Source organism: Stegastes partitus, unplaced genomic scaffold (assembly GCF_000690725.1).
Source record: "Stegastes partitus isolate 25-593 unplaced genomic scaffold, Stegastes_partitus-1.0.2 Scaffold660, whole genome shotgun sequence".
NCBI lineage: Eukaryota > Metazoa > Chordata > Actinopteri > Pomacentridae > Stegastes > Stegastes partitus.
This window is the reverse complement of record NW_007578391.1, coordinates 315,885-337,792: the sequence shown is the minus strand read 5'-3', so window position 1 is coordinate 337,792 and position 21,908 is coordinate 315,885. Positions and strand designations below refer to the sequence as shown.

Sequence of the window (21,908 nt, the reverse complement as noted above, 5' to 3'; positions counted from 1 at the left end):
CAACACACTGACCACAAGATGCAAATTGAAAATCCATCCATTATCTATACACCGCTTCATCCTCACTAGGGTCGCGGGGGGGCTGGAGTCTATCCCAGCCGACTTTTAGGGTGAAGGCAGGTTCACCTGGACAGGTAACCAGTCTATCACAGGGCTACACTTAGAGACAGACAACCAAGCACACTCACATTCACACCTACGGACAATTTACAATCACCAGTTAACCTCAGCATGTTTCTGGACTGTGGGAGGAAGCCGGAGAACCCGGAGAGAACCCACGCTGCACGGGGAGAACATGGAGACTCCACGCAGAAAGATCCCGGTACCTCCACTGGGATGCAAACCGGCGACCTTCTTGCTGCGAGACAACAGTGCTAACCACTGATCCACCCTGCAGCCAAATTGAAAATCCTATTTGAGATACCACCTTAAAGAACGTGAATTCAGTGCTGGAGATGCACAGCGGGGAGGCCTTCAGGGTGTCAGCAGCAATGAAACCGGGTCAGGAGCACACAGCAGAGAGCCTGTCTCAGCAAATGATATCCATTCAAACCAACAGATTTGGCAAGAAAGCTTTACTTACGAGTGATCTGATCCAGAAAGGAGAGAAAAACTGTTCAATACAGGCCTACAGCTCTGTCATAAATAACGGATCAACAGTGATCTTTTCAAACTGGCCTTTAAACTACGAGGCTGCGACCTGAAATCCTGAACTCAAAGCAAAAAGCTAATAAAATATGAAGTTAATGAGTCAGTTTCACTTAGTTCAAATCAACGAACACACAAGTTTAAATAACACACAGTATTAAGTTGCTGCAATCACCAACATCATCATGTCGACACAACTCCAAACCATTTTTTTAAAATCTTGCAACCATGCATTTAATTAAGTGGTAGGAAAAGATCCCTGAAGCTTTTTTTTTTTTGGCCTGTGGAAGAATTTAAAATTTAACAAACTGAAAGCTTCATTTCTTCCTTTGGCGCCATTTAAACGGGGCTGTAAGGTCACGATGTTGTTTCCTGAACTGAACTGAACCTGCTGCTGGAGACACAAAGACTTCAACTCAGGCAGGCAATGAGTTTCATCATCCACCAGAATCCACGAGGGTCAGCGCAGACAACTAGAATAGAATAGAATAGAAAAGAATAGAATAGAAAAATACTTTATTTATCCCAGTCTGGGAAATTACTGTGGTACAGCAGCAAGAGAAAAACACCAATCCCAACAGAAAAAGAGCCAAAGTTAAATACTATCTAAAAAATTGAAAATAAAAATAAGTGAATAAAATAAAATAAATAAAACAACTGTAGATAAAATAAATAAAACAACTGTAATAAAATAAATAAAACAACTGTAATAAAATAAATAAAACAACTGTACTGTCAAATTCTCTGTTTTTCTTTCCTTTTTTTTAAGAGTATTAAAGAAAATGTATCTACAGCAAGACGTGACTCTCAGCTTTGAAGGACGCCTATTTCATGTTATTATTATTGTTTTTGTTGTGAATATTTGGATGTTTATTGTGTTGTTGTTGATGCTTTTTGTAATTTAAGTTTCTTGTAAATGTATTTCTTTGGGTAAAGGGAGCAGATCGCGTCACATTCTTTCTGCTGCCTTTCATTCAGGAGTCAGGGATGTTTAATTATTGTGCCATTTAAGCTCAGGTTTAAGCTCAGGTTTTTATTTTAGAAATAAGCAATGTTTTAACCTCACTACCAGAAGGAGACTTGTCATGACGACCTTTCTCCCTGTGATCGATTATGGTGATGTTCTTTATGTGCACGCCCCTGCTGCATCCCTTAAGGCGTTTTATTCTAAACTCCAAATCTCTCACCATTCACTCTCTCTTATATGAAGGGTCAGGACTGACATCACTAGACGGCTCCACTGGCACATTTTCATCCATAAAGCCATCTTAGGGCTTCTCCCTGGCTATTTAAATTGCCTCCTTGTTCGCTTTACTAGTGGGTTCAGCCTCTGCTCCCAGGACATTTTACTGTTCTCGGTCCCTCGTGCCTTCACTGCATTCGGGAAGACTGCGTTTTGTTACGATGCCCCTCGGTCCTGGAATCTGATCCAGAAAACGCTCAGATTGTCTGACCTGGTTTCCTTGGAAGATTTTAAATGTTTGTTACAAACTGTAGCTGCACAGGTCTAACAAAAAAGGCCACGCTTCGTACTGATGTCAACGGAGGTTTATTCTTAATTCTNTCCGCCCCCCTCCCACGATTTTTGCGTCACTGGCTCCAAAAATCCAAGATGTCAACCAGGAAGTAGCAAAACCCTGGCTTCATTTTCTCAGTGCACAAACCAACGGGTGACGTGACGGCAGCTACGTCCATCTTTTATACAGTCTATGAGCTGGACGTGGGATTCCTCTCTGTCCCTCTGAATCCAGCGCTGCCTCACTTTACCTGTGACCTGAATAAATTCTACATCTGAGAACTGAAGATTTCTTGTTCTTGGGCTTCCAACTAAAGAATGGGGTTTAACATATGCTCATATGACAAGATAACAAGCCGTCTGTCTCACCATATATTCTCACAAGCGTTCAAATCTGCTCGCTCACACAAAAACACATTTTCTTCCCAGTGTTTGTGATCTGGTATTAAATATCAGACAGTGTTCTATATGTTTTGTTTGACTGTGAGACGCAGCTACAGGTGGCTCCGAAGATATCACGAGTTGCATTCGTTTGCTCAAAAACAAGACTTTTCATGACAACTCCTACATATTTCAACTCACCCACAATCAGAGACGATTTCAGCCACGTGTCCGATATCGCAAATTCTGAATCGATGATGTGTTTTGAAATAACCGTGAACAATTCAGGTTTTTGTCTTTAACGGTTCGTAATTTCAATGTGTGAAAAAAATGAGCCAGAAGTGGGTCAGTGGCTGATATTTAAAATCATTTATCTCAGAAAGTTTTTGGATTTGTCAAGCAAAGATGTCTTTTTAAATATATTTGTTTGTGCAATAAAAATTTGAGGATTTGTCGGCAGAAATTCTTCCAACAATGCGATGATTGGAGACAAAAGTGACCTTCAGTCTATTTTGTCTTCTTCATCGTTTACGGCAGCTGTAGTGTGACTGCAGTGGGATTGTTTTTTATCATATTAACACCACATTGACTTTTCTAATAACTGCAGCAAACAAACAGCAACAGTTTTTATTTTATTTCACCCTTTACTAAAAACGAAGCAGGACCTAAACTTCAGTCAGTGCAACGAGCAGGAGCCCGACACATGCTTTCTACTGATCTGGTTCTGGAGCGTCTCGGTGTTGTGAGGACACTGTTTTGAGGATACACACTGCAGGATGTGACCTACTGGGGACTTCAGCACGTCTTAATTAGACATGAGCTCCCTGGAAATGTGGCTTGTGGGACTTTGCAGGTGGGGAGGGGGGTTTGAAATATTGATTCTATTTGTTCTGCATCTTCATCATCACGGATCGAGTACAAACTTAGGCTGCTGCGGATTTACGCCTGAGGCCGATTCACCGCTGATCCGCTGGAAAACATTTAGCGGCAGAATAACATCGTGAACTTTGTGCACTTTAACAATCAGGAAAGAAACTGCCCAAGAACAAACCTGGAAACAAGCAGCAGCTACTTATCATCTGTTTGCTTGCCGCTTAACTGTTTTTTCTTTGTTCCATATATTAAATTAGCCAAAAATGAGAAATAAAAACCTGTTCAACACGTGTGTGTATAGTTTTGNAGCTTGTTTTTTGTGTGTTGCTGCCCTCTTGGCCAGAGCTCCCTTGTAAAAGAGATGCCAACTCACCTGGTTAAATAAAGGTTAAATAAAATTTACACAAAAAAAAAAGCACTTCCCAGCTGCATGGCGCCGCCCTGTGGACGTCTGCATTCAGCCCAAAATGATCAAGACTCTCCACCATCCTCCCCTTTATTATTCAATATTAAACCGTACTAGTTAAGACTTCGGCGGTGCTTTGACTCGTACACGCTTTCAGCCCCGACTGCACACGCAACCACAAAGTTCCCTCAAACTGCTGTTTTTCTGCTAATTTCTGGATCATCGGCAAACGATGTGACGACCAATCACAGCGAAACAACTGATCACAAAGCCTCCATCCGAACAAAACCTAGAACCAGCAGGACCATTGGATGGAAGAAGCCAAAAGCCAAAGTAGACTGGCATATTATGTGGCCCTAAAAAAGAGATTATAAACTGGCAGAATGACTCTCTGACGTCAGGCTCAGTAACCACAGACTGAAAAAAGGAAAAGACACACATGTGGTTGCAGGTACGTTTCCTCCTATGACGACAGACGTTTGAGGAAATAGGGAACAGTTTCATAGCTCGGGGCCTGTCATGAACTCACTGTGAGCAGACAGGTTCAGGCAAAAAGGCTGGTTCAATCTCAGTCAGGGTTCGGTGCACAGAAGATCAGTCAGACAGGCAGAGGTATCCAAGAAACGGCAGGCAAAAAGGCAAGGTCCAAAAAACAGAAACGAGGTCGTAAACAAACAGACTGTGGCCTGACTGTGGCTATGAGAAAGGCTGGGACGAGGACGGTGAAGTGCAACGAACTGGCAATGAGACAGTGAGACACACAGGGTGAGATACACGAGGTAATGACGGGAGATGGGAAACAGGTGAGGGAAACCATCAGGGAGCAGATGTGACGAGACGGGTGCAGGAAGTAAAGCTAAGACAGAGACAGCTGGTTAGTGTTTACAAAATAAAACAGGAACGACGAGACATCAAATGTGCCGACACAACAGGAAGCTGACAGACATGATGGGGCCATATTTTGGAGAAACTGATGCGTCAACAACATAGTTTTTTGAAACACTCATACCAGTAAAGCCTTTATGGGAGCATGATTTTTTTTAAAAACTCTAATGGCTGGATAAGAGATTAAAAACAAGTGAGCAGCTGGAGGCAGCAGAGCTGTCGTTGTGATTTATTATCAGCCAAACAAACCTTGTGTTGTTGTTGTTGTTGGTCTTTGTGTGTTGACTCATGAAGTCATTCAGGTGAAGCTGTGATGAAGACTAAACCTGGAATTCTCCCCCGATGGCCCCAACTGTCTCCTTCAATCCAGACACCGAGGTCAACACTTCACCAAAACGAGTCTCGCTGCATGTGTTTGTCTCTGCGTACAGTAGGTCAGACTAAGATGACCGACAGTCCACGGCCGTCTTTCTTTACGTCTCTCAGCTCTCCGGTGAACTCCACAACGTCGAGCTTCTCATCGACTCTCCGCTAAAGACCGCTTTGAGAAGAAGCAGCGACGTGACCATGAGATGGAAGACAGAAAACACACAACACCCCAGCACTGACCTCATCCTAAACCCCAAAGGTTCCTCCTCAAGTTGGAGTTTCTGAGGTTTTGAGACTTTTCACTGCATCACTTTGCAAATTTAGTAGAAGTCACACAAGTACGGCTGCAACTTTCTCAATCTGTAGTGAAAATGCGCAGCTCAGTTTCCCAGAGCCTGACGCCACGATCTCCAGCTGATCCGTCCGACCAGAAGTCCCAAACGTCTAAAAGACATGAAGAGTTGTGTGTGTGAGACATTCACAAACCCTGGATGTTTCTCCTGCAGCAGCATCTCAGAACAAAACACACGATTTGCTAAACATTCTACCAGAGACGTTGTGTTCATGACAACCAGCGCTAACACGACAGCAGCTTAAAATACAACTTGAAATGTGTCTTCTTCACTTCAACTGTCCCTTTTCACTTCACTTGTGTCCGTTTTTCCTTGTGCGCGGCCCGGAGTCGACCTATTGGTGGAAACAGACCCATAAAGACTGGAGCGAACGGGCACGACTGAAGAAGATGCAGGACAGAGCTTTAACCCTGGTCAGGACTTTAGGGGCCGTTTGGTTTAAGTGACACGTATTGTTGTTTTTATTTTTGAAGATTGTTTTATATATATATATATATAAGAGGGACATTTTCATGCATTTGGAACCAAAAATACGTCAACTTATCAGAAAATGTATTTATATTTTGTTGAGATTCAGAGACCCGGCCGAAGCAGCAGCCAATCACAACATATTAAGATGCAACAAACACAAACAAAACTACAAGAACAACTATTAAAACATTGTGGACCTCTCAAGAAAAACGACCACACGTCTCCATCACCACCCTGAACTGTTTCTGATCTAAGATCTTTCTGCAGTTTTCCCCAAATCAGTTCAAACCCGGGGTTTAGCGGTAACCACTTGGAGGAGCGTAGCTGGTAACTGACAGGCTGGAAGTTTGCCCAGCATTGCTTTATAAATGAAAGTGTAGCAGTGCTGCTGCCTGCGAACAGTCAGTGATGTCCAAACTACCAGATCATAAAGAATGCAGCGGTGAGTGAGGGGCTCTGCATTAGTAATGAATCGTAAAGAGGCCTGATACGCTGAATCAAGACGAGGTCAGATGGAGGGAGCTGCATGCAGCGCAACCAATCACAGACAAGAAAGTCGCTTCCACAAGTTCTCTCTGTGCACTGAAAGCAAAGCAAGACTTCACATCTTCACTTTAAGCTTCCTGACTAAAGCTGTAATGTGTACATTAAATGAAAGCTTGTCATCATTTCACATAAAAGTCTGTCATGGAGACCAACAAATGTTTGGCACTTATTTCTTCTATACCTTCTACGTATGGCAACATGAAAGTCCTGAATAGGGTTGAAACTCCACAAGAGACTCTCAGACTGAGCTGAACGTAAACAAATTGACATAAAGCAGGTAAATAGCATAAATACAACACTTTGTTTTTTAAATTATCTTGATCTTCGTGGCACCGGCTAAATACTGGAAAAGCACTTTTGGTTTTGGGTTTTGTGCCGTTTGGGAGGTCTGGTTTCAGTTTCAAAGGGAGGGACTCACATGCACCAACATGGACACAGAACCGTCGCTCCACAACACAGAGGTGTTTGCTGCTCTGTTAAGGCTATATCTACGTATTAAGTTCAGATTCTGCATATTAGTCTGAGCAGCTGGAGCGAGTAAGTATTTAATCAGTTAAATCTGCTGATATCTGGATCTGGACTGCTGCTGCTTCACCTCAAAATCTAACATTACGCGGTTTGTCACATTTCAGAGGCTGAGACGGGTTTGTTTGTTCCTCAGGACATGCCAGCAACAGTCTAAAAATAAAGTCAGCCTCCAAGCAGCAAACGACAGCAACACGAGGCTTCTGTTGTCGTGTCGTCTCTGGTGAAATAAGTTCGCCCCCGTTGAGCAGGACAACCGCTCCGGGCCTGATCGAGAGGAAACCAGTGGTGCTACACGGAACATCCATCAGGATCAGACCGTCCATCAGCGGGTAGGCATGAGGTCGAAGAATAGTCCGTGAGTCAGAGCATGAACACTGATTGGCTTCCCAGAGGAGCCGACGGAGGAAACGATGCTCCAAGTCGGTGGAGCCACAGGAAGATGTGCTGCTCTGGGTAACCGCCGGCAACCGTGATGCAGACGATGATAAACCGACATCTGGTTTCGAGTGCACGAGGCTGTGAGCTCTGCTGGACGTTTGTCGACGCCTGAGGTTCATCAGCAGCAAAACAAAACTACATATTAACAGTGGAATAGTGGACGGATCACCTGTACCTACGACTGACTCTGACAGTGTTCTGTAGGTCAGGTGTGTTTTGGAAACAGTCCTCCACGTGAGGTTCAGTAATTAATGGAAAGGCTGGTTTTAAAAAGAGACTAAAAATGTGTTACTATCACCTCAACAGTCTTGCTTTTAAGAAAACAACATTATTATATCATATGAATGTTATTCTATAATATATTGTGTAATATTCTATATTAGGGCTGCAGGGTGGTGCAGTCGGGAGCACTGTTGTCTCGGTTCACGTCCTGGTGAGGACACCCGGGAACTTTCTGAGTGGAGTCTCCATGTTCTCCCCGTGCAGCGTGGGTTCTCTCCGGGTTCTCCAGCTTCCTCACACAGTCCAGAAACATGCTGAGGTTAATTGGTGATTGTAAATTGTCCGTAGGTGTGAATGTGAGTGTGCTTGGTTGTCTGTCTCTAAGTGTAGCCCTGTGATAGACTGGTTACCTGTCCAGGTGAACCTGCCTTCACCCTGAGTCAGCTGGGATAGGCTCCGCCCCCCATGACCCTAGTGAGGATGAAGCGGTGCATAGATGATGGATGGATGGATTGTTCTATATTGTTCTTTGTATTATCTTCTATGTATTACTTTTTATGTATTTTTCTATGTATTTCTATTATTATTTTTGATTATTCTTGTGTTGTTGTTGTTGTTGTTGTTGTTGTTGTTGTTGTTGTTGTTGTTGTTGTTCTATTTCTACTTGAGGCTGTAACGCTTGTTTTTGATATTTTATTGTCTGGACTCCAGGAAGACGAACGGGAATCCTTTTAAATAAACAAATAAACAAATATTTACTCCTCAGCATTTATTACAATGTTCACTGGAGCTATTCTATTTGTAATAAATGGGTTTAACAGGAGTTTTCTACTCCTGTTGAAGCTGTTCACAGTTTTATAAAAGTAGAAAAAAATAATCACCGAACTCTTCCTGAAAATAGATATAACTCCAAATTAAAGCACTTTGGTTAAAAAAAAAAGGCTACATAATGACTATTGACATCATTTACTAGCTATTATATATTATTAAAGATATTTACAGTGAACACCAATGATACTAACGTCTGTATTTAATATATTAACGGAGTCATCAGTTGCTATGACAACATGTAATCCTCTCCTGTAAAATGCCACCTTTATTTTTTCACTTTATGTCACTTGGTGGACACGTTTTTATTTTATAATTTTAGTAAGTTTGACCTGAAGTGTGATTGCCAGATTGACAGAACTGATCAGATCGATCAGAGCATCTTTAAAAACATCAGCGTTCACTGCCCCCCAGTGGCCACAGGGAGAAACTACAACACTATGATGAATTGAAAAGTGTTGAAAAAAGCATGAAAAAAAAAAGAAAATAGCTGCTGATGTGATTTTTAAAAGAGAACAATAAGGATCATTTTGATGGTAACTTCTAAAAGTGACTTGATGAAATGACCTGGAGGCCAGTTTGTGGTGAAGAGCTAAATAAAGGAATTAAAATAGTGTTTTAGCTCAAATCTAACAATAAAAATAACAATGCAGCAGTTTGCATTAACATCCATGAGTTAAAACAACTTCTGATAAAATCAGGTTCAACCAACAATCAATGCTGAGCTACGCTAATTAGCTTTTCCTCTTTAGTTAAAGATATTTTTAATTAAACACCTAAAACTGCCCAAACATGTTTAGTAGATACCGGAGAAGTTTTCATTCAAATCAGCTAACGCAGAAACTTGAGTTAAAAATTGGAGTTTAACTTCCATTTTCCGTGATCTTTTAAAGCGTTTTTGCACTTTTACAGAGGTAGTGTTTGGGTTTTAATAACTGCATGATGATCTGAAAATATGGGGAAAAAACAAAATATAATAATTTATTCTTGCCAATCATCACACTCATGAAGTTTTAGTAAACTCTATGTAAAAATAAATCAGTGCACTACATGTCTTCTATTATCATCCAACTAAGACTCTACATTGTTCTTAATCTTTATAACTTATATAACATAAAATAAATATGATCCCATGCTGGTAGTTATTACAGGTGCTTATGTTTGTACCAGCGACTCCAGCACTGCGTCCTTTAGTAATTGGAATCTTTGAATGGAACATCAGAAGCACAGCTGGTAGAACTATATCTTCAGCTCACTTCTGCATTTTTATTACAGACAAGAACAGAAAATTTGTGTGTGTGATACTTAAATTAATACATGTATTAACAGCAGATGCAAACATCTCCATCAGTCACACATTCAGAGGTGGACAGAATATTAGAAACACAGCAGTTTGTTTTCTTAAGTAGAAATTTACCCTGATTATCCTAATAGCTAAATACTAATCATTTCGTGGCATCTCAGAAAAACAGGTCACATACAGCATGTGGTTTAATAAACAGGAAGACATGAGAATATTTACACTGGATAAGGTATAATTACTGCTGCATCTTAGTAAATAAAACTCTAATTGAACAAAATCAATCAAATTAAACGTGTTTTCTGTTCCATTTAAATAAACCCACTTCGGTGTCGCCCTCCTTACTTTTTAAAAACCTTGTTCACAAACCACTTTCTGCCACCCAGGGGCAACATTGCTCAACTTTCTCTCCTCCGTCGCTGCCCTGAACGTCTCAGCTCGCTGACAGGTAGACGCGCTGGAGGGAGGTGGTGCTATTGCGCACGAAGCGCTCGCTGCTGCGCAAACTACAGCGCAACTGAACGTTTGCTCTCCGAGCAGTTGATAAGTATAAATGTCGAGGGGAGAGCTGAGCGTCCGAGGATCTCCTCCACTTTTCCAGAAGCATTCATGATGCTCTGCTGGAGGCACTGAAGTCTCTCTGCGCGCCGCGTCGGATCAGTTTTGGAGTCGCCAGCAGTGCGCTTCAGTTTGGACACACGATCTGCTGGACTGGTTGCATCGTTTCCCTACATTTTAACTTTGCTGCTCTTTTGCATGTGTTGTGGACGCGGAGGATTGTTGTTCTGAAGTGGAGCCGGTTTGCTTTGCATTTTTTTTTTGTGTGTTGCTCTCGATATGGGGGAAAGCGCGCGTATGGGGCAGATATGTTTTGGCACCGTGGAAGTTTAGCCCTGCAGCCGCTCTCCTAAGCTCCCATCTTTGCATTTTGATTATTAAACTTTAACCAAACACCGCAGGAGGGTTTGAAACGACGGAGAGAGATGGCCAACGAGAGGAAACCGCGGCTTTGTCTCATGGCAAAAGGGGAGAACGGGTATGGATTTCACTTGCATGGCGAGAAGGGGAAGAGCGGGCAGTTCATCCGCAAAGTGGAGGCTGGCTCCCCCGCAGAAGCGTCGGGGCTGCGCGCCGGGGACAGAGTGGTGGCGGTGAATGGAGCTAATGTGGAGAAAGAGACACACCACCAGGCAAGTACATGAGCATTCCTGGGTGGGATTTTTACTCATCTGATAAGGGGCAGAGCAACAGGTCACACCGGCTGCTGCTGCGCATCCTGACGCAGTGTGCCATGGCACAACAGACCCTCCTCCTGGGCTGCAGTCTGCAAGTTATAGCTGGAAACCCTGAGAACTTTTCCTTCTGACAGTTTGTGCACCTGTCCTTGTCTCGGCTGTACTTTCTTATCACATGATCCGTTTCTTTTGACTCACCTGCCTGCTCAGGGCCTTTGTTTAGGAGGAAGGTATGCACTGACAAAGGCCTTCACAAGAATGTTGTTGTGATCCTAGAAGCTTATCAGATATTCACTTCTCTCTTTGGTGAACGTTTCCGTGGTAAATATGCCTACAAATATGCATAAATGTGTGTGTCAGACTGCCAATGACATCATCCCCAAACTGCCTACACCTGTTTACACGTGGTGTTGTTGCACTCTGAGTCCCGGTTGGTGGTCGGACACAGACAGCAGGCTCAGATAATTATTTTCCCATGCTCAGACACAGCACCAGCCTCCTCTCTCTACAGCAGATTAGGTTTCTCTCTAACCTTGTTGCAGCACAGATACAAAACAAACCTGTTGATCATTGTGCTCGACGCTCCTGGAGCAGATCTGCCGCTTTGGGTTTTCAGTGGAAAACACAAAAGCAGGATCGTGATCCTGCTCGAATGCTTTGATGGATAACAGCGTACATTAACTGTGAAAGAAGCGTCTGTTCTGATGACACACGGTTTTAAAATGAACGAGCTGCATGATCAGTTCAGGTTGTTCTCTTTATTAGTCACACTTTCCTACAGTCAGACAAAGACGATGAAGAAAAGCATCGAGTGGTCACATCTAAGAAGCCGGAATAATCACATGTTTGGCATTGTGACTACAACAAAGACCTAATTGCCACTTTCACTAGATATCTAGATCGAGACAGGTAGTGCACATCCAACACTTTGAGAAGAGCTGTTAGACACATAACATTGGTTTGCTGTTGGACTTTTCCTGCAGTAGCTCTCTGCAGCTCAGTCCTGGAGTTGACTGATGAGACATTTTTTTGCTGTTTTCTTTCCGATCAAAATGACGTCGTCGTCCCTCAGGTGGTCCAGCGGATTAAAGCGGTGGACCACGAGACCAGGCTGCTGGTGGTCGACCACGAGACCCATGAAAGTCTTCGCAGCCTTCGCCTCACAGCCACGGAGGAGATGGCCATCGTGGGGACGGGGCCTCCTCTTCCTCCTTCCTCCTCCTCTCCCCCGGCCTCCCCTTCCCCGGCGCCGTCCTCCACCCCGTCGTCCCCCATAAAGAAGCGGGAGAACGGCTCGGTGTCCAAGCAGCCCGTCACGCTGAGCGGTCAGGTGCAGAAACCCACCAGGAGGTCGCCGTCAAAGGCTGCTAAGAAGGTAAAGCTCCTCGCCGTGTCTTCAGCTCATCATCAGAACCGCACTAAACACTGATGCACAGAGGTGTGGGATTCTTCAAAGGGGGTGGGGTGCAGTTGGACATGTTGGAAATCCTTTCACTATCTTGATAAGTTAGACGAGGACATTCTCCAGTCAGCACCAGCAGGAGGTGGTTTTTCTCAAAGTCTGGAAACAGGGACAAGCACCTTTACTCTCCTGGTTTATCTTGATTTTTAATGTCTTTTAACCCTCCTATTATCTTTGGGGTCAATTTGACCCCATTAACGTCTCTAAATAAGTGATGTTGTCAGTTTTATTTAAAGGGCTATTCACACATAAACTTGGGTAACAATTTTAATTCTGTTAAGTTTCTGGAGGTTTAAATTGCTGGGCTCAAAGTGAACCCAAAGTAAGTTTGAACGTAATAGAAGGGCTAAAAAAACAAAGACAAAGCAGTACATGGTTGCCCGGCAACCTAACAATGATGACAAGACTTTAGGAAATGTGTTGTTTTTACACTTAAACGAGATATCTCATATTATTTAGTGAGATGTAGACATAGTGGTGGGTAGATTCGTCTTTAACCTTTAAACAGAGCGATGCTAGCTGCTCCTCCCTGCTCTACAGCTTTGTGCTAGGCTAACATAGGTCACATTCACTATGCGTAGAGTAGTCGGACTCACCAGATGTAGACTTAGGGTAGAAGTCTGCCATTTCTTCTTCTTCTCTCTAATCCCCTTCACTTCAGGAAACAACAACCTCTGAGCAGGAACCTGGACGTTTTCAAGTTTTGCCAAAGATTTGCTCTAAAGCAGATCGGCTTGATTCTTGCTTCACATTAGCTATTTCAACGACAGTGCTCCCCCATCATTATGTTGAAGGGGCACCATCACTGCATCCTGGGCTTAGCATTGCCCAAGACTACTGTGACAGGTTTAAAGAAACACACCCGAGCATTTTTGCCCTGTACCGTAATAACAATGAGCTGCAGTCAGAACGTTCTCTCTCTCGCTGAACTGAACAGCTACAGCAGTGCAAACCAACAAGTGACCAGCCAACAAATACAAGTTTTCTCAGACACTCGACAAAGTCCTCTCAGAGATCTGTCTACTGTCTCACTTATACGAGAGTCAAAAATATTGAACACAGCAGTGAACAGATTGGAGGTAGTGAGTCACGGATCCTCCTCAGCTCAGACATACTTTCACCCCAGACTTCTCTTCTTGCCAGTTTAAGATTAGATTAGTCGATGTCATGCGAGTTCTGCAGCCTTTCATGCATGTGTGTTGTGTTTGCTGCCCGTGAACGCGGGTGTCCTGAGGGTATAGCGCAGCCAGCTGAAAGCATTCCAGATGTTGTGCTAGGGGTCGAAGAGGCCGTGAAAGGTCGGAGGCTGGTACCCGTCAGACGTTAGGAATCTGGCAGCGGACAACGCAGTGACTCTGCAGAACAGGAAATCCACAGAAATCGTAAAGAAGCTATGAATATAGACGGCCGGCTGGGAGATTTTCAGAATGCCTTCATTTTGTGGGTTTATTGTGAGGGGATGTTTCAGAGGGAGTTGTTTTTGCAGGACAATTACATCTTATATGTCCTTGTGTTTCAGGACTGGTTGCATAACGCTCAATGAGCATTTCTGCTTTGATTCCCTGTTTTCTTATGATTCCATGTTGACATGGAAAACAGGATGTGCTTCCGCTCGCTCTGTCTCTCCTAGAAAACTCAGATCGGATTTGGTTTCACATGGTCCCTATCAGGGGGGACGAGGCCGCTCAGCTTCTGCTTTCTGCATTTACACAACATGTGTTTTCACTTAGGTTTGCCCTGCCAATATGCGAGCAGCACTCAGCCACTATTTCTGCTCGAGCAGTGACAGGGCCAATCAGTTAAATCTTAAGTGCGTGTGTGTCTTTGTTCGGTTCTGGCTTTGTGACCTGTGGGGAGAAACGGTGGAGCTGGATTGGCCCGGCCAGGTTCAGGAAATGCTTCAAAGTCTCTCGTTTCTTTCTCCCTCTTAACGAGTCCAATGAAAAAATGGAAAGAGAGCCGAGCGAGACGAGCCAAAAGGCATTAGCAGTTCAAGATTAAAAGCAGAAAAATTGCAGGAAAGTGAATAAGCTTCTGTTTGAGGGTTGATTAGTGAGACAAAACGACTCCATTTATGCAGGGACTGCAGCCGAACATCCGCTGTCTTCTGTTCGAACCTTCCTCTGTGGAGTAGTTTACATCTCCGTTCCCTGTTCTATCGCAGAGGAAGCTGCTCCACTACAAACATGCACACTCAGTATTGACACAGCACGATGATACAGCAGAATATGTCTTGTGTTGTGGTCATTCGTCCATCTGGTTGGCAAGAAGCTTTGACAATCAGTGCAGAGTATTGACCAGAAGGAAAATGAATCACAGAAAGGGAAGAAGGAAAAAAAAACACACAGCTAATAATTGAACGTCTTGATTCTTTATCTGCGTCTGACAGCTGAAGAAGTTGACCGACTTTGCTGAGTTTCATTTTGCTCGTTCTGACCCGGAGAGCCGAGCTGCTGAGCGCAGCAGATTTCCTCTCGTATTTTATTTTTTGGGAAAGGTATGAGGAAAAGAGAGACAGAGAGCAGGGAAAAAATGTGGACAGACTGAGATCAGCCAGTACTAACCTTGAAGATTTGTGGGAAAGAGTTTCAGGAAGCCCCCCTCTCACCCTCCTACCACCACCACCACCACCACCACCGGGCTGTGCAACATGCTCGTACTTTGCATTTCATTTCACTTTAAACCGATTTTATTTGAGTATTTAACTTCAAGATTTTGAAACTGTGAGGTGAAGGAAAGACACTGCATGAGGCGAAAGAAGCGTTTTCTTTTCCCCTCTCCATAGATGCTGCAGCTGCCTTTACAAAGCACTGCTGCATGCAAACTCCTTCGTCATAACATTAAGCTGTGACCATCTTCCTCATGCATCCATCGCAGGCTGCAGCATGAAATCACCTGTTTCTACACTGTCTGCAGCTCAAGCCAGAGCTGTATCTTCTACTGCACAGAGGATTGTAGGTCAGAAAGGCTGAAAAAGCACCAAAAAAGGCCAAATGTAATCAAACAAACTGCATTTGATTTACTATTTATTCAGATATACTAAATCTTTTATGCAATATGTGAGCATGGGTACTGGAACACACTTTTGCATCATTATCTCTCATAAATTCACTTGTAGCATGACTTTAAATGCTCCTGAACTTGGCTAAACTTTGGCATTTTTCACTTTTTTTCTTCAGTATGAAAGTATTCGAGGAGCCAGGATCTGGTCATAGATAATTAGGCAAACTTTTAATAGTGACAATTTATCAAATGTAATGTAGGTTTAAAAAACGGGGCTCCTGGTTGCTAATTTCATCTCTTTCTCCCTTCAGCTACAATACAAGGCAATAAAAACAAATGGGTCTGAACTTGAGCCCACAGCTGACGGACAGCTTTATTTATCTGTTTACACTGAGGGAGGAAGGTCCCACCGAGTCAGACCTTGGAAACCCCGGCTGTGATTAACGGAAGTGTTTCAATTATTAAAATATAGCCGTCAGTCAACCTTTAATTTATAGCTACAGGTTACAGTCTAATGCCTTAAAATGCTCCCACGACATGGACTCACACACATGCAGAGGAAACCTGGGCAGACATGAACTTATCTGCAGCTATAATCACTTGCACATTTGCCCAATAAATATCCCGACCAGAGGTTCGGTCTGTGCTGGAGTTGCCCAGGTTACGTCTGTGTTTTACGACCACTCATCCCCCAGGTTTCGTTTTTGTTGCATTCCTCGACTGTTTACTTCCCTCTTGATTTGCGACACAGCGCAGAGCGTCGAGGGGTCGACTACCGACCGACCGACCGACTCGTGTAACGATACGCAGCACGTGTGCGTTCTTTATCTGCATCCTCTCGCTGCATTTTAAACTTAATATCACAGACCGTAGAGAACAACAACCCTATGTGAGCCGGTAGGAGCTGTTCTGTTGGTATAAGTGGACGTCTGGTTGTCACCGAGCGACACATTCATTCATCAACGAGGACTTTAAGTGAAGCACTGTTGCCTCGCAGCTAGAAGGTCGCCAGTTCACGTCCCAATGGGGGCACCGGAATCTTTCTGCGTGGAGTCTCCATGTTCTCCCCGTGCAGCGTGAGTTCTCTCCGGGTTCTCCGGCTTCCTCCCACAGTCCAGAAACATCCATCCATTATCTATACACCGCTTAATCCTCATTAGGGTCATGGGGGGCTGGAGCCTATCCCAGCCAACTTAGGGCGAAGGCAGGTTCACCTGGACAGGTAACCAGTCTATCGCAGGGCTACACTTAGAGACAGACAACCAAGCACACTCACATTCACACCTACGGACAATTTAGAATCATCAATTAACCTCAACATGTTTCTGGACTGTGTGGGAGGAAGCCGGAGAACCCGGAGAGAACATGGAGACTCCACGCAGAAAGATTCCGGTGCCCCCACCGGGACGCGAACCGGCAACCTTCTTGCTGCGAGGCAACAGTGCTACCAACTGCACCACCCTGCAGCCCGTCCAGAAACATGCTGAGGTTAATTGGTGATTCTAAATTGTCCGTAGGTGTGAATGTGAGTGTGCTTGGTTGTCTGTCTCTAAGTGTAGCCCTGTGATAGACTGGTTACCTGTCCAGGTGAACCTGCCTTCACCCTGAGTCGGCTGGGATAGACTCCAGCCCCCCACGACCCTAGTGAGGATTAAGCGGTGTAGAGATAATGGATGGATGGATGGACTTTAAGTGACTCCAAGTGGGCTCCATGACACAACCCTGAACTCAGCCGCAGAATAAAGAAGGATCACTCTACAGACGTCGGCTGCTGTGTGACGCAGGAAATTGTTTTGAATTAAGGACGTAAGCCGAGCGCAGTTATTTCTCTTTGCTCGAGCCACTTAGGCGATGTCCTGTTCCCTTTCTCGATGGCACAGAACATGTTTAGCAGGAACAATGATGATCCTTGTGCCTGCTGCAGCGAGAACAGAAGAGATGCTTCAAGGACGGGAACATTATGAGCCGTGTTGTCTTACTTCCACACACACCTGAGGTGTCGGTGCGCCGCCCGCGTGCACAAACACACACGCACACACACACACACACACACACAAACACACACACACACACACACACACACACACACACACACATGCACTGAGGTGTGTCGTCGACTCTAAGCCCTGAGATAAAGTGTTGGGTGTCACTTTCTCACCAGAACCTTTTTTTAACTTGCAAATACAACCACACACACAGACGTACACGATCACACACACACACACACACGCCTGCTAGCATGTTAGCGAGGCGTCGACGTGGCTCAGTGATTGTCAGAAAAATCTCTTCAGCTCTAATGTGTAACTGAACTTTGTGCAACATTCGTGGAGGGAACTGTCTGATGGCGCATCACTTACATCCGACACAGAGTAAAACAGAATTCACTTTTGTCTCACATGACGGATGTTTTTCTTCCAGTTTCCGTTTCGATACGCCACCGTTTGTGTTGCTTGCGGTGTGTTAACGTCACAAAACCTGCAACGCTACTCGATGTTTACACTCAGAGGGTTTTTGGTGAGACGGTTTAAAAGTCTGAAGGACTGATTAAAGTGTTGAGCTGGACTTAAAAGTATCTGAAAAATGAGCGAACTGCTCGGCCAGAGGACACACGAGAAGCCTTCATCACCACAAAGACGTGTTCCTGCCTCATTTGTGGAAACGGCTTCGTTCTGGGCTTGTTGTTGTTTCTGTGTGGCTTCGACGTTCCCTCTCCGTTGGTGGTGAGGCCTCCGCCGCACACAAATACGTTGCGGCCTTTTGTTGTTGTTCTTTCCACTCCTGGCTGGTTTAACGTCGGGGCTTGTCGGGAGGTGCACGGAAAGTCATCGCTATGGTGACGGCGAGCATCAGTACGAAGCGTGCAGGACAGATTCAAAACCCTGCACAAAGGGTTGATGTAGAAAACAATGCAAGAAAGGGAGGAGAAAGAGCTTTGCAGAAATTCATACATCTTTGAGACGTGATGTTTGTCCTCGTCTTTGATAAGTCGTCGGACACAAATCAATACAGCTGAAGTCCTGGTGATGATCGAACCCCTGCAGCGCGGAGGCCAAGGCGAGAACATGGCGTTGTGTTTGAATAAATGTCACTACATCATGTTAAAGCTTTCCCTCCAGAGATCATCTGCTCCCCGCAGAGCATCTGTTCAAACACTTACACAGCAGAGGGCTGCATGAGTTTGCACGGTCAAGAATCCAACACAGATTTGTTTGACGCGTCAGGATTGGACACATTGCATGTTTTATTCGCCATGCGTGTCGGCGCTGACACAAAGATGAGAGTTTATGTGCGTATTTGTGCGAGAGGACACACGTGTGTCGCAGATGGAGGCACATAACAAATTCTGATTTCCATGTAAACAACAGCTAAATACGATAAACACGGAGCAGAAGTACACAACGGAGAGAGCTTCCAGAGAAAGATTCTAACATTTTGAGGCGTTTTTTTTTTCCCAAATGCAGTTTGTTTGAGTGAAAGAGATCTGCGTGAGAAAGTCGTCAGTAGAGATCAGAGTGTTCAGGGGTCAGGGCTTGAGGTCGGAGGTCAGGATTGAATAAACACAAATAGTAACAGAGAGAGACAGAAAGCAACAGAGGAGATGTCTTTGGTGGCAAAAACTGAAAAAACGAGAGGTTGTGAATGCACTAAACACTGACTTCTGCGGATGCAGTGAAGATTTAACAGTAAACGGATTCACAAATGCAGGAAACGTCCATTTTTTTCTTGAGCTTCATCTTAAATATTTCCAACATCTCTTTCCAATCACGTTTCTTTAATGCCCCCCGCCTGCTAAAAACGATCATCACTTGTCATTTATTTTGACAAAAACGAGACGGTGACTCGGCCCTGACTCTGTGGGAGTCGCATCTCCTCCTTTTGCCCCGTTCCATTTGCTCAGTTTCTCTTTTTGCCCCGGGATAATGGGAAAAAGATGTCGCCTGTCAGCTCTAATGCAGCGACACACAGCGCAGGAGCTGTCTGGAGGTAGTCGGCCTGAGTGATCATCACTCTGACACCAGGACGTACCGCAACAGGCCGAGAGGTGCTCGGATAAAATAAGGCATTTGAGGTTGTGTTTAAAAGGCTGCACAGCTGATACTGGGGCGTCCAAATCCTGTTTACGTCTCATTTTAGTTGTTTAACTTTGATTTAACCGACACTCACCTGATTCTTTCTGTATAATAAAAGATAAATATTACTTTTTATTGGCTGTACGTTGGTGAGAGTGAGCAAGCGAGCGAGTGTGAGATCTTTCTACTAACATCTGGAGCTGGTGTACGGGACCCTCCGCCCTCCACCCCCTGCTTTGAATACCAATGTTATTACATCAAGGGGTCCTGGCTCAGTGCGTATGTGAGGCGAGGAGAGTAAACCAAATTCCTGGAGTAAAAACATGTAGGACGTGTCGGGGGAATTAAAGGACAAGAAAAGAAAAAAAAAAAAAAAAAGGCGAGTGGACTCGGTGAGGTGGGTTCGTGTCGGAGAGACGTGAACAAATGAGCGCATTGTGTCCGGAGTGTGTGTGTGGGTGAGTGTGTGAGAGTGAACACAGCTGTGAGTCCATATGTATCATCTCCCCGTGCACGGCTGATAATGTATTCAGATGTCGCCCAGGAGATGCTGACCCGCCTGTTTCTCCGCAAAAATAATAATTGAACTTTGTGTGAATGTTTTGTGTCCCGGTTTAAGTTCTAGATTAATCAGATGTTAAATAGCTTCGGTACATTTCTGAGTTTGTCGCCTAATAAACGCTGTAAAAGGTGCAGACTCGACTTTTAACCGTCAGTTTACTCCTCTGGTGTACCTCAAGGCTCTGTGCTGGGTCCCCTTCTGTTTATATTAACATCTCTCTTTATAGGTACTAGCGTAACACACCTGTATGTTTCGTTGCATTGTGGGTAATGTAGGCTCTAGGTTTTGAAGAATGCTTGGAATAAAAACAAAGGATGATGTTTTGAATATATGGGAGCAAACTAAATAGGTCCCCCCATTGTTGCCTCTGTTTGTTGGTTTTTAGTTGCTGTTTTAAGGTTTTATTCTTCACTCCGACAGCACTGAGGCGTTCAAAGAGCTGCATTTATATTTTCATGATATGTAAGTTTAATATTTGTTTTATTGTTTTTACCGCCCAACCGATAAGCCTATGGATTGTGAAGCTGTGACATATCTTCACTGAACCTTTCTAAAACGTCGTGTCTGTGGCATGCTTGACCCAAATCCTCGGCATTATTTATAGATTGCACTACTTTGCGTAGCTTTTATTGGATCGGAATGTGGAAAACAGGCCTGCCGTCTCCTGGTAGATTATCTGGGACTGGCCTCTAAAAAATACAATCTGAAATAATTAACGCGTCAGATTTCAGGGTTTTATCCCAATAAATAGCTCTTGTTTGGGAGATACACGCTCTATTCTGCTTCTGTTTCTCTGCTTTTTTAATGTCATCTTTTAAATATCAGTTGTTGGATGTGGGATTGTCAGTGGAGTGTAGGTCGGCTGCAGCCAGGGTGAAGATCGATCAGTGTGCCGCCCACACCAGAGCGCTGCTAGAAAACACGTGAGACAGAAACCCTGTCAATGCAACAGGCTGCTAGAAAGAAACTGTTATTCGAAGTCCTTGAAAGCGACGTGAGGACGGCTCCACACCTAACGTGTTGTGACGATAATCTGGCAGTCGGCAGCAAACCCCGCTTCAGCCTTTCTCAGATTGTGCTCGTCCTGTGCGGCCCATCTTCAGTCTGTATCTGCTGCGTCTGCTGCTCTCACAGCTGTGAGCCAGCGTACATTCCCACACATCCATTCACACACGTCTTGAAAACACACTCGGGCGTTTGTTCCCGGTGTCCCACTGGCCCGCACATCTTGAATCGGTTTAATTGCAGCTCCGTCTGTGGGAGTCGAGTAATGGGACAGCGGGGTTTCTGCATCCTTATCGATCAGCCAGGAATTCTGAGGACGCCTGAGTAGACAAACGAGGGGAAGGAGTCTGAGTAATGTGTGCATGAGGTGAGGATAAGGAATGAGAGGGGATGTGTGTGGCAGAGCAGCGGCCAGGAATCCCCTCTAATTGATTCATTATGCTTTGGAGAGGAACGATGTATGTCTGTGTGCTGGTTGGATGTAAATCTCTGGGCTGGTCTGAGCTGTGAGGCCTCCCTCATGGAGCATGTTTCTGTCTCCATGATGTCACATGTACAGTCTGGGGCCCACACTGTTCAAAAACACACATATATAGATATATAGATAAATATAAATACGGCTACAGCTACTGATTATTTACTTATCAATTAAAAGGCTGACTGGTTTTTGTTCAGAAAAATAGAAAGAAATGTCCATTACTACATATAACCAGAGTGAAAAATAAAATTATCAAATAGAATTTTTTGTCTGATTAATGATCTAAAAATCTACTATATTTAGCTTTTTTAGGCCTCGAAGAACTTGTT

The 21,908-nt window shown here is 44.3% G+C and overlaps 1 protein-coding gene across 2 annotated transcripts in view; it reads left to right on the top strand.

Annotated features, from left to right (window-relative positions):
• Positions 1-10,339: 10,339 nt before the first annotated feature.
• The window catches only part of LOC103363457 (Na(+)/H(+) exchange regulatory cofactor NHE-RF2), a 49,530-nt gene continuing 37,961 nt past the window's right edge, over positions 10,340-21,908 (top strand). For both annotated transcript variants that reach the window (XR_520499.1, XM_008290232.1), the window contains exons 1-2: positions 10,340-10,954; positions 12,072-12,374. Coding sequence is in view for 1 of the 2 variants with exons in the window: in XM_008290232.1 (XP_008288454.1) it covers positions 10,748-10,954; positions 12,072-12,374 (510 nt within the window). In the remaining variant the exon portion in view is untranslated. The remainder of the gene's footprint in view (positions 10,955-12,071; positions 12,375-21,908) is intronic.